General features: G+C 61.9%; 1 protein-coding gene across 1 annotated transcript; it reads left to right on the forward strand.

The window, feature by feature from the left end:
• Positions 1 to 3,654: 3,654 nt before the first annotated feature.
• On the forward strand, positions 3,655 to 8,475 carry SIVA1 (SIVA1 apoptosis inducing factor). The gene is made up of 4 exons (XM_047796828.1): positions 3,655 to 3,821; positions 5,841 to 6,035; positions 6,490 to 6,646; positions 8,279 to 8,475. Exons 1-4 carry the CDS (start codon positions 3,704 to 3,706, stop codon positions 8,334 to 8,336), a joined length of 528 nt encoding a protein of 175 aa, XP_047652784.1. The 5' UTR covers positions 3,655 to 3,703; the 3' UTR covers positions 8,337 to 8,475.
• The last annotated feature ends 3,297 nt before the right edge of the window (positions 8,476 to 11,772 follow it).

Raw genomic sequence — 11,772 nt, forward strand, 5'->3', positions numbered from 1 at the left:
GCGGACGTTTTACGGGATGAACAGACACCACGTTGGAGGGGAACTGATCCTTCTCCGGCCCCAGCCTTGGCACTCTCGGGTGGCCCAGGGCCAGGAGGCTCTGCCCGCTGGGCTGGGTCAGGGCAGACAGCCCCCCTTTCTCTCAGTCATTGGAATAAGATGCTCTTTCTGTTGCTCCAAGAACCCGGCCACAGTGTGGACGAGCTCACAGCGGTCTCAGTTCAGTTCACGGGTGGAGGAAGGGCAAGTGCTTTGCCGGACCCTTCGGAAAAGCTGCTCGTCTCCTTAGAAGGTGCACATGCACCTGCCTCCCTCGGGGCCGTTTCCATCCCACAGCCGATGACTACAAACGTCCAGGAACAGCCTCCATGAGACTGTTCCGAGCAACTGCTTCACTGCAGCCGACACCTGCCGCGCCCCCACCCCCCACGGTGTCCACTGACACGTGATCGAGCTGTGGCCCCTCCACACGCAGATGCCCCCAAGGAGCCACTGAGAGCGCAAGACCCGGGCCGCTCTCAAGGTCAGCCTGCTGAGGGACAGAGCCGCACGAAGGCACACGTGCAGAAGGAGCCCGAGCACATGAGGTTCTGGGACAGCAAGGCAACCCCGTGGGGACAAAAGCGGAGCCACGGCTGCGTGTGCCTGGGGAGGGAAGGGCAACTGCGACGCCATCTTAACAGAGTGGCTCCCTCGCTCAGGGCGCTCTCCCTTCGTCCCTCTTGCTGTGTCGTGGAAGGAAATAACCTGCCCTCTGGGCGAGAATACATACACCTGCACCGTGGGTGAACGACTCCCCAGTCATAAACTACTCACAGTGGTACAACCCCAGGACACGACTGGGGAACAGCCGAGACGGCGAGGACTCGAGAGCCTGGGACTCTGAAGCAGCTTTGGTTAAACATTTTAATAAATACGTTTCCTGCTGGCTCTATCCTCTGTGCATTTGTTGGAGGGGAAAGAGGACTCCTTTCGTTCTTTCTGTCTTTCTGGTCTTTTTAGGGCCACACCCACGGCATATGGAAGTTCCCAGGCTAGGGGTCCAATCGGAGCTACAGCCGCCGGCCTACACCACAGCCACAACAACTCCGGATGCCACTGAGCGAGACCAGGGAGCAAATCCTCATCCTCATGGAGACTCGGCAGATTTGTTTCCGCAGCGCCATGACGGGAACTCCTCTTATTCACTTTTAGAATGCCCAATTTTGTGGTTCCTGCTGTGGCACAGTGGGATTGGTGGCGTCTCTGGAGTGCTGGGATGCAGGTGTGATTCCCAGCCGGGCACAGGGGGTAGGTCAAAGCTGTGGCTCAGACTCAACCACTGGCCCAGGAACTCCATATGCTAAGGGGTGGCAAAATAAATAAATAAAATAAAAAGAGAGAAGAAAAGGAAAAAAAGGAGAACACCCAACTTTCCAAGGTCAAATTAGGCCATTCTGCGAATGTTTTGCATGAGTTCGGTTCTGGCCAGCCAGCGTTCCTGGGGTGTCCCCGGCCCCAAGCAAGGCGGGGCTCCATACTTGGCTTTCACAGCCCCCCACACTTCCCCTTTGGTGCTATTTGTCCCACCAGAGGGAAGGGACCCTGCTGGCCCTGATCAACACCACCCCCAGAGGCCTGGCACCCAGCTTGGCACGTATCATGGGCTGAATCACGTCCCTAAAACTTACATGAAGTCTCGACTTCCAGGACCTCAGACTGACTGCACTGGGAGAAGGGGTCTTTACAAAGGCCATCAGGTCAAAACCAGGCGCCTAGGGTGGTCCTAGTCTAGCTTCACTGGCATCCATATAAGAAGAGACGAGGACACAGACACACACAGAAGGCAGGCCACGTGAGCACACGAGGAGGTGGCAGCTGTCTGCCAGCCAAGGAGAGAGGCCTCGGAGAATCCAACCCCACAGATGCCTGCTTCTTGGATTTCCAGTCTCTAGGACGCTAAGAGAATAAATAGCTGTTGTTTAAGCTACCCCATCTGACTACTTCAGCTGAGGACTTTGGCAGCTTCAGAAAACTAATCCAACACTTCATGAGCCCTCGACAAAAATTTCTTAAATTAACATTAGGTTGAAACATAAGAACTGACCAGGCTCCCTCCTTTTTTTCTCTTTTGGTTGCCCCTCGGCATATGGATTTCCTGGGCCAAGGATCAGATCAGAGCCACAGTTGCAACCTACTGGGCAGTGCCAGCCAGGGATGGACCTGCACCACAACAGAAACTCCAAGCTTCTCTCTCTCTCCCTCTCTCTTTTTTTTTTTTCCAGGGCTGCACCTGCAGCATAAGGAAGTTCCCTGGCTAGGGGTCCAATCAGAGCTACAGCTGGCAACCTACACCACAGCCACAGCAACGCCAGCTCCAAGCCTCGCCTGCCACCTACACCACACCTCACGGCAAGGCAGGATCCTTAACCCACTGATAGAGGCTAGAGATTGAACGCACATCTTCCTGGATACTAGTCAGGTTCTTAGCCCACTGAGCCAGGAGGGGATCGCCACCAAGGTTCTCTTTTAATCACAATGTTTTGCATTTATTTATTGTATCTTAAAAGAGCTTTAAGGCAGTTTCAAATCTAAAGGTGAAGTTTTTTAAACATTGTGATGATCATTATACGACTACAGATGTGATAAATTCATTGAGTAGTAAAAAAAAATAAATAAATAAAATTCCCAAGACATGTAAGATTAAAAACAACACTCCGGGGAGTTTCATCTATTTCCCGTATACAACAAACCAAGCGTCTGTTCGGGTGCAACTGACTGTAGAATCCTTACGAGAGCAGCGCACAGTCTGGCCGGCCACGCCGCAAGGAAAACACGTCTTAAGCCCCCCTCCGTCAGCCGGTCTCCCCGGACCCAGGCAGAGGCAGCGAGGACCACGTGATCAGAGACTGGTCCCGCCCCATTCCCCGCGGGGAGGGTTCCAGGCTGTGACGTAGAGTCACGTGGACGTGGCGTCACGTGGGACTCGGCCTGTAAGGCTCGGCCACGTCACCGGAAATCCAGGCCACAGGGGAGCTGGCCGGTCGAGGGCTGAGTGGGTGGCTGGCCCGCCGAGGCGGAGCTGGGCTCGGGTCGTGGCCAGGCCGGAGCCCGATGACTCGGCTGTATAAAGGCACCTTCGTGCGGCAGAGGGCACCTGCCTGCCCCGCAGGGGAAAGTACGGCCCGTAAGGCGGCCCCTGAAGTGTGCCCTGGGCGTTCAGGCCTCACTCTGCACTTCTTGAAGGCGGGGAATTCCTCCAAATTGAAGAAAAGTGGCTCATCCTCGAACTTTGAGTGATTTATGCGAGGACGTATAAGAGCTTCCGGAACTGTTTGGGGAGCAACAACAAAGAAAACCCAGCACGCCCGCCCTTACGCGCAGCCTCATACGAGTCCCACCCCCATCTCGCCTCCGACCTATTGCAGGCCGCGCCTAACGCGAGTCCCGCCCCCGGCGCGCCCACTGCGACCCTTGACCTCTGCTGGACTTTCCCGCGCCGCCGAGTCCCGCCTCCCGGCGCACGAGCCCCGCCCCGCCCTCGCTCCCGGCCTATCCCGCGTCGCGCCGCGCACGAGCCCCGCCCCGCCCTCGCTCCCGGCCTATCCCGCGTCGCGCCGCGCACGAGCCCCGCCCCCGCCCCCCGCGGGGGTTGGCGCGCGGCCGTGACGTCGCTGGCGGGCCAGGCGCGGCCGCCGAGCCGAGCCGCTCCGGGCCCGCGGCCATGCCCAAGCGGGGCTGCCGCTTCGCGGACGCGGCCCCGCTGCAGCTCAAGGTTCGTGTGGGCCAGAGGGAGCTGAGTCGCGGCGTGTGCGCCGAGCGCCTCACTCGGGAGATTTTCGGTGAGTGCCGGGTAGAGGGATTTCTCGCTGCGAAGCGGGGCCGGGGCAGGCGGGCCCCGCGGGCCGCGCCCCCTGGAGCCGGGGGTCCGGAGCTAGCTGTCCGACTGGGGTTTGGGAGCAATGAGTAGGGCGTCCTGAGTAAGCCCTTGTCCGCTACCTCCTGCCCCATGCCACCCCCACCTCCCTGAACCGCGAGGTGTCGAGTCGGGGCTGTGTCTTGTGGGGATGCCGGACTCGCGCGGTAACCAGCCCTGGTCCGACCAGCACTGAGATCCCTCAGGCGCACTTGGAGGCCGGGGAGGGGGATGTCCTGGTGGAACGAGTCCGCAGCAGTACCCATTCTAACCCCAGACGTATTTCTGGAGCGCGCCTTCTCTGCCAGGCGCTGCAGCTGCGCAGGAGACCCTGCCTCCCAGTCTAGTGGGGGGACCTACCAGAGAAGGACGTGCCGGAGGTCATCAGGGCAGCGACGGGTTGCTGCAGGACCACCTGCAGGCTGTCAGTGGTCTCATGGAGAAAGAGAGTCCTGCAGAGATAGGCAGGCGGAGAGGGAGAGGAAGGGAATTCCAGGCAGAGGGAACAGCCTTCGCGAAAACCAGGAAGCAGCAGAGTGCAGCAGGGCTCAGGGTAGCTGGACTGTCCAGGTCAGACCGGTGAGGGCAGCGAGCTCGGAGGCCTTCTCGTCTGACTCGGTCATGCCGATTTTGAGGTGCACGGGTGCTGTTGATCACCCCTCTGGGGTGGTCCATCCACCGTGGAGTTTGCTTTATCTGGTGGTTGAGGGCCCAAGGTTTGTGGCCTGAGTGTTTGTAATTGAGCGATGCTGCTGTGCTTTAGGGGTGTGGGGAAGAGCCTAGCCGGGGGAGACCCTGCTTGTCTCACTCCTGCTCCCCCAGCCTGGCCCACCGCCCCCCTCAGCAGCTGCTCTGCCTTTTTTCCTTGCACACTGGGGTTGCAAATGCAAATCCTTTCCGAGGCCACGCAGGCAATAGAAATGAGTGAAGCTGTGGGTGCTCAACTGTTATTCCCGCCCTGAACAGTCAAAAAATGTAAACACTGCAGGCAGAAGAATTAAAAGTCGATAGGGATTAAGTCAGGCTGGTTCTTGACCTTCCTTGACCACAGTGTCAGGGTTTGCAGGGGCTTGTCCCTCACAGGCCCGTGGCGGGGGGGGGGGGGGGGTTGCTGGGCTTCCCGGACATTTCCCGAGGGCAGGACCTAAGGTGGCCTGTGTGAACTCAGGGGTAGTGAATGCCAAGCCTGACCGTGGCCTCTTTATCTTGATGGACCACAGGCCTTGGGGGCAGGGGGCTGGTCTCCCCTCAATCCTCCCATCCTGCTCCAAGGGGGAGGATGCTGGGGCTGTCACCAGCCACTCAAGCTCTGTCACCCGGCAGCTCGTTTCTGTCAGTCACAGAGCGCCGCCAGCTTCTAAGCGCGCCTCCCTGGCTCTGTTGGGATACGGCAGAGAACCACAGACAACGCATTTCTGGGGCTGGCGCCTGGCATTTGACCCTGCGAAAGCCCCCAGCCCTGATGGAAAGCCACTGCTCTAGGTGCTGAGACACCACCTCAGCTCCGAGGGTGGGGCTGTCTGTCCAGGACCCACAGAGGTCTCGAAAATTCTGGAGTACTTGTCAGGAGCCCGTTGCTGCCATGTCTTTGGCCCGCAGCTCCATGGTCGGGGAAGGGGTGTGTACCAGCCGGGGCTGGGTGCTGCACAGGAACGAAGCTGGCTGCTGGGTGTGAAGGCCGAAAGGGACAGCAAGCATGTGAGGCCACCGTGTGGAAAATGAGCAGAGTGACAGGAGAGGAGCCCGGAGGGGCTTGTGGAGCCCAGAGCCTTCCTGGAGGAGGTGGCCGCTGAGCCCAGGCAGCGGGGGAAGGTGGGACCCAGCTCGCCAGGGCACAGCGTCGTCCTGGTGGCTGGATGACAGCTCAGAGGCCTGGCTGGGCGCAGCCCGCAGGACGAGGAGGCTGTGCGGGGGTGGCAACGGAGGAATGACTCCTCTTCCCCAGAGAAGACCACCCAGCTCCTCTTCCGAGGGGCCCAGGCCTACATGGACCACGCGTGGGAGGAAGGCTGTGCCACCGTTGACCTGCCAGAGTCCCCGAAGCCCGGCCCCACGGAAGCCCCTCGGGCCTCGCGGGGGCAGATGCTGATCGGGCCCGACGGCCGACTGACCAGGAGCCGAGCCCAGGCCTCCGAAGCCGGTGAGTGGGGCTGCGCAGGTGCACTTGGGACACGGCAAGGGCGTTCCCTTTACTCTCAGCACGTTTCCTACCTGGGCCGGCGGGCACCGGGTCCCGTCTAGGTGGGGAGAGGCTATTTGGGTCCCTGCGCAGCGTGGTGTGCATCCCAGGCTGTCACCTGGGTCGCTGGTTAGAAACTCCCTCACCCCCAGTCTGGGTGGCGCAGGAACCTCTGTGCTTCCCCCGAGCCGCAGAAGGGACACTGGCACCAGCCGTCGGGAGCCGTGGGGCGGGGGTCCGGGCACCGGGCGCCCTCCCTGCTGACACCGGCTGCGTGCTGTGCTCACACACCGGCTGTCCGGAGCACCTCGTGGTAGATCAGGTGCGGGAGGAGGGTCGCCTCGTCCTCAGGTGGGGAGTTGGGGGCCCCCAGCACTCTGGGTCCCTTTGGGCTGACAGGTGTTCTTCCTTGCAGAGCCGGCCGGGGCCGCGTCGGGGGCCTGCTCGTCGTGCGTGCGCGCCGCGGACGGGAAGGCGGCGTGCGGCCAGTGTGAGCGAGCCCTGTGCGGGCGCTGTGTGCACACCTGCTGCAGCTGCGGGGCCCTGGCCTGCCCCCTGTGCGCCGTCGTGGAGTGAGTGCGGGCCCCGGCGGGCTGGCGGGCGGGCCTGATGGGACCATGTGACGGCAGTAAATGCTTCCGCCAGCCGGCGCTTTTCTTGAAGGCGCCGGGACCCTTGCTGAGGCAATCCAGCCCCCGCAGCTTGCCCGCCCCGCCCCGCCCCGCCCTGCCGTGGCCTGTCCGTCCCCTTGGTGCTCTGGTGCTTTAGCGCCTCGAGTTAGGATGTCTCACCTGGCCTCTCAGTGCCGTTGGCTCACTCCTTGGTGGCTGACACCTGTCGGGTGAGGGCAGGAGACGAGCGTCTGTAATCTGAGCTCGTGTCTGCTGCAGGTGGCTGGTCCACCCTTGCTCAGGAGGTGCCGGGCGCTGGCCCGTCCAGCGTCCACTCCACTGACCGGTGTGGCTGGGCTGTGCCCTCTAAGGAAGGTTCTGCACGCTTCAAACTAATTTAGTCCCAGGGGTCTTCTGTTTTTCTACTTTTTTGAAATCAGAGCGCAGTCCGTTTACAATGTGCAGACCGAGCAAAGCGACCCAGGCCCACATGGACACGTGCTCGCTTGTCCCCAGCACGCTCGATCCCAGAAGGTTGGACACAGTTCCCTGTGCGCACAGTAGGCCCAGGCGTCTTTAAAACCAACCAGGGGGGTTCCCTGGTGGTCTGGCAGGTTAAAGATCGCGCATGGTGGCTGCCGTGGCACAGGTTCCCTCCCACCACAGGTGTGGCCACAAGATAAATGCAGAAGTAAACATCACACTAACCAGGAAGAGTTAAAAACATACCTCCCAGCTGGGGGCAGGGCAGGGTGGGTGGCGCTGGCGAGGACTGGCGACCCTGTGCCATTGGTTTGAGGATTAAGACGGCGGGTGGGTGACGAATGTGGACTCTGTTTTGTGTTCGCCAGCTTAAATCTTCTCTTCCTGCTTCCGTGTTAAGTGAGGAGGCAGGGCCTGGCCAGTGGCCTTTCTCTGGAGCAGGGCTGCCCACAGTGCCGGGCACCCCGCGGGTCCTGGCCCAGGCGCTGCTGGAGCCTCTGCATCCCAAAACCGCCTCCCTCCCCAGGGCGGGTCCTGGGGGCTTCGCTGGTCTCCTCCCTCCTCCCCAGACACCAGCCGCGCCAGGGCGGGGGCTTTGTCCCCGCTGATAAGCAGGTGACTTGCTCCAGGCCACCGCCCTGTTGGTCCCCCCGCACCCTCCACCTGCAGCCCGGGGTGGGGCTGGCAGGAGCTGGGGCCTGGACTTGGGGCCCTAAGCGCCCGGTGGCACCAGGCGCTGACTGCCCCGCAGACCTGTCTGGACGGGCGCTCCTGCCGGATCCCCCGCGTCTGCTGACTTGCGGGTCCTCGCCCTCCCTGTCCTGCTCCCCATGTGGCCCCGGGGGCGGGAAATCCTCGCCACGCCCCTCGGGGGGCAGCTTCAGGACCAGACCGCAGGCCCACAGGCGGGGCCGGGGACAGGGCTGGTTCGCGCCGCGCTCCGTGGGTGCCGAGCTTCGGCCTCTGCCTGGGCTCTCGGCACCTCCCCTCCGGTCGCGAGTCTACCCGCCTTGTGGGCCGAGGAGGTGAGGGCCGGGATCAGTGCCTCGGCACGTCACCCGGGGGCACACAAGGCGGCGCTGACACCAGCTCCCCGCCCCCTCCCCACAGCTGCAGCAACATTCAGGAGAAAGTGCTGTGCGCCAGCTGCGCCGTGTTCGAGACCTGAGGCAGGAGTGGACAGCGGCCTTGCCTGGACAGCCCCGCTGGTGTGGACGCTGGGACCCGTGTGGTGGGCGGGAGGGGGCCTTTCTAGTCCGTATTTTGTGCTCCTGACAACAGGAGTGAATAAACCGTTTATGTTTGGACGTGGGGACTCCCTGGGGCCTGCGGGGAGCAGTTGGTGAGCTCTGCCAGGTGCCACCCCATCGCCCTGCGGCCGGCAGGGGGGCCGGGGCCCCGTCCAGGCCGACCCTGAAATGCCACCAAAACACCTCGACGGGAGGTCGGGGCCCCGCCTGACCTGCCAGTCGGTTCCTTGGAGTGCTGGCTGGCTGGGCAACGGCCTTGCTCACCTGGGGGAGGTGCGGTGTATGGTCCAGGGAGGGGACGGGCCTGGAGGGAGAGTCGCAGGCCTGCCGGCTGTGCTTGGGGCCTCCCCTCCAGGCACTTGGGTCCCGGCTCCCACACCAGGGTCCCTGCAGGGCCGCCTCAGCGCAGTAGGCCCTGCCCCCTGAGGAACCCTGGGCCACAGAATAGGGCGGGAGCGGCACAGGGCTGGCCAGCTTGGAGGGTCCCTGACGCCAAAGAGGCTGGGCCCATGTGGGGCACAGGCTGCTGAGGCGGGGGTGGGAGGGTATGCGGAGTCACTGCATGTGAGCGGGGGTTGCAGGTGCATGTTCCTGAGCGAGGGCGTGGGACACTCTGGGGCCGCCTTGGCCTCGCCCCGTGAGGCCGTGGCTGGTGGGCGTCTGTGCCACTGGCACTGGACCTGGAGAGCCCACCGTTGGCCGTCCTCACGGGGGCCACCTGGCTTCCTGCAGAGGCCCTGCGCCTCCAGCAGTGTCCAGTGTCTGATCGTTAGGGAGATGTGGGTCCGTGTCACAGGAGAGGCCACCTCACACCTATCAGGACGGCTGCCGTGTAAACAGCAGCAGACCCCAGGTGCTGGCGAGGGTGTGGGGAGCTGGTGGCCTGTGCCCTGGCGGCAGGGCTGTGAGATGCCACAGCCCCGGCGGGAGGCGGTGAAGCAGTTCCTCGGAAAACTGCAGGGGGAACTCAGCGACGCCGCAGTCCCCCCGGGGTGTCCACGGCCACGCACAGCGGCGGTCCCAGTAGGGAAGGTGTGGGGACAAACCCGTGTCCTGTGGGCTGAATGGAGGGGCCCGCAGGTCTGTCTGACCTCGAGACAGCAGTCAGCGACGGCTTCCAGTGGGGTCTTTTCTTTCTTTTTCCTTCTTCTTCTTCTTCTTCTTCTTTTTTTTTTTTTTTTCTGGCTGCACCCACAGCATGTGGAAGTTCCCAGGCCAGGGATCCCGTCTGACCTGGAGCTGTGACCTTCGTCACAGCTGCAGCAACGCGGGGTCCTTACCCCCTGTGCCACCGCAGGAACCGCCTTGAAGTGATACCTGGATTCTCTGCTCAGGACTTGAACCTGGGCAGCCTGGGTGAAAGCCAGGGACGCCACCGCTAGACCAGCTGGAAGCAAGAGCAGAATCGCCCTGATTCTCGCCCCTGATGAAAACAGTGTTTCCCGGCGGCCAAGCCTGCAGACAGGTCAAAGGTTATCGTAGAGACAGTGCAGCGAGCGGGGAGAGCACGGAGAAGCGGCTTATTGTAGACACGAGCAGAGCAGGAGGACCCACCCGAAGGAGGAGTGCGGGTGTGGGCGTCCCCCCAGCGAGGCGCGCGCCAGACAGGTGACCTGAGGCGCTCAGGCGGCGCGGCTCTCCGGCCCCTGCCCTCCTCTGGCCGCTTCTCCTGTGTCTCCCACCAGACCGGGTCCAGGGCCCTTCCGGATAGGCGTGCGCGTCTTTGGGCCGAGTCGGTTCCAGAGCAGAGGGTTCTGGCGCCCCTCCCCTCCGATCCCGGGAGTCTGTGCATGTGGAGTGGGGGGAATCGCCGCCACCCCGGGAGTGGTTGACGTCGTTGCTGTCACTCCAGCAGAGCTCAGCTCCTGCCGCTACCTTCCTCCTCGAGGCGTCAAAGAGAAGCCGGGCCCAGCGGGTCCCAGCGGGTCCCAGCCCAGGGGCGCATCTACCTCCCACCTCGTGTCTGCACAGCGGAATATCATTCGGCCTAAAAAGGAAGGAGCTCCGGGCACGGGCTACAGCACGGATGGTCCTGCGGACGCCTCGCTGAGTGCAGTGGCCCAGTCACAAAGTGACAGGCCCTATGTGACTCCGCTTCCGGAGGCCCCTGGAGACAGTGGAGGGTGGGGGCCGGGAGGCCGGGGCTGGGTGTCAGCTTGTGATGAAGAGCTCCGGGTGGGAGGCACGATCACCCGGATGCACTTAGCGCAACAAAGTGGGGCTCCCGTGTGCCTCAGCCAGTTAAGAACCCAGCACAGTGTCCGTGACAGCGTGGGTTTGATCCCTGGCCTCGCTCAGTGGGTTAAGGATCCGGCGTTGCCATGAGCTGTGCTGTGTGTCGCAGATACGGCTCGGGTCTGGCGTGGCTGTGGCGTAGGCCGGAGGCTACAGCTCTGATTGGACCCCTAGCCTGGGAACCTCCCTGTGCTGTGGGTGCGGCCCTAGAAAGACAAAAACAAAAAAACAAACAAAAAAACCTACACATCACATCAAGCCATCTTAGCCCGTTTTCAGTGCACAGATCCGTGGTACTAAGCACAGCCTCTCCAGAACGTTCATCTTCCCAAACAAATTCTGTCCCCATTAAACAGTCCCTCCCCACTCCTTCCCCAGCCTCCGGCACCCACCATCCTTCTGTCTCCTGGAATCTGACTACTCCAGGGATCTCAAGTAAGTGGAATGCACTGCTTCTGTCCCTTATGATTGGCCTCTTTCCCTCGGCCTCGTGTCCTCAAGGTTCATCCATGCTGCAGCAGGTGTCAGAATGCCTTTTGTCTTTTGTTTTTTTGCCTTTTTTTAAGGGCCGCACCCACGGCACATGGGAATTCCCAGGCTAGGGGTCTAATTGGAGCTGTTGCTGCCAGCCTACACCACAGCCACAGCAACACAGGATCCAAGCCGCATCTGCAGCCTACACCACAGCTCACGGCAACACCAGATCCTTAGCCCACTGAGCGAGGCCAGGGATCGAACGGGTTTGTTGCCGTCGCGCCACGATGGGAACTCCTCCAGAATGTCCTTTCTAAGGCTGGATAGCATCCCGTCGTACGGATGGGCCACATTTTGCTGATCCATTCATTGGTCCATGGACAGTGGTGGTGCATCCACATTTTAAAGCTATTGCGAAGGATGCTGCTGTAAACACACGTGCACCGGTATCTCAAGACCTTGCTTCCAGGAGTTGCCGCTGTGGTGCAGGGGGACCAATGGCATCTCTGGAGCCCTGGGACGCGGGTTCAGTCCCTGGCCTGGCGGGGAGTTAAGCAGCCAGTTGGGTTGCCACAGTTGTGGCATAGATCTCAACTGCAGCTCGGATCTGACCCCAGGCCAGGAACTCCATATGCCTCAGGGCGG

Source organism: Phacochoerus africanus, chromosome 9 (assembly GCF_016906955.1).
Source record: "Phacochoerus africanus isolate WHEZ1 chromosome 9, ROS_Pafr_v1, whole genome shotgun sequence".
In the NCBI taxonomy this organism is placed as follows: domain Eukaryota; kingdom Metazoa; phylum Chordata; class Mammalia; order Artiodactyla; family Suidae; genus Phacochoerus; species Phacochoerus africanus.

Excerpts from the sequence above, each read along its gene's own strand:
- SIVA1 (XM_047796828.1), top strand. The coding sequence starts at position 3,704 with ATGCCCAAGCGGGGCTGCCGCTTCGCGGACGCGGCCCCGCTGCAGCTC. Across the intron at positions 3,822-5,840 it reads CCTCACTCGGGAGATTTTCG|AGAAGACCACCCAGCTCCTC; the intron begins GTGAGTGCCGGG and ends CCTCTTCCCCAG. Across the intron at positions 6,647-8,278 it reads CCCCTGTGCGCCGTCGTGGA|CTGCAGCAACATTCAGGAGA; the intron begins GTGAGTGCGGGC and ends CCCTCCCCACAG.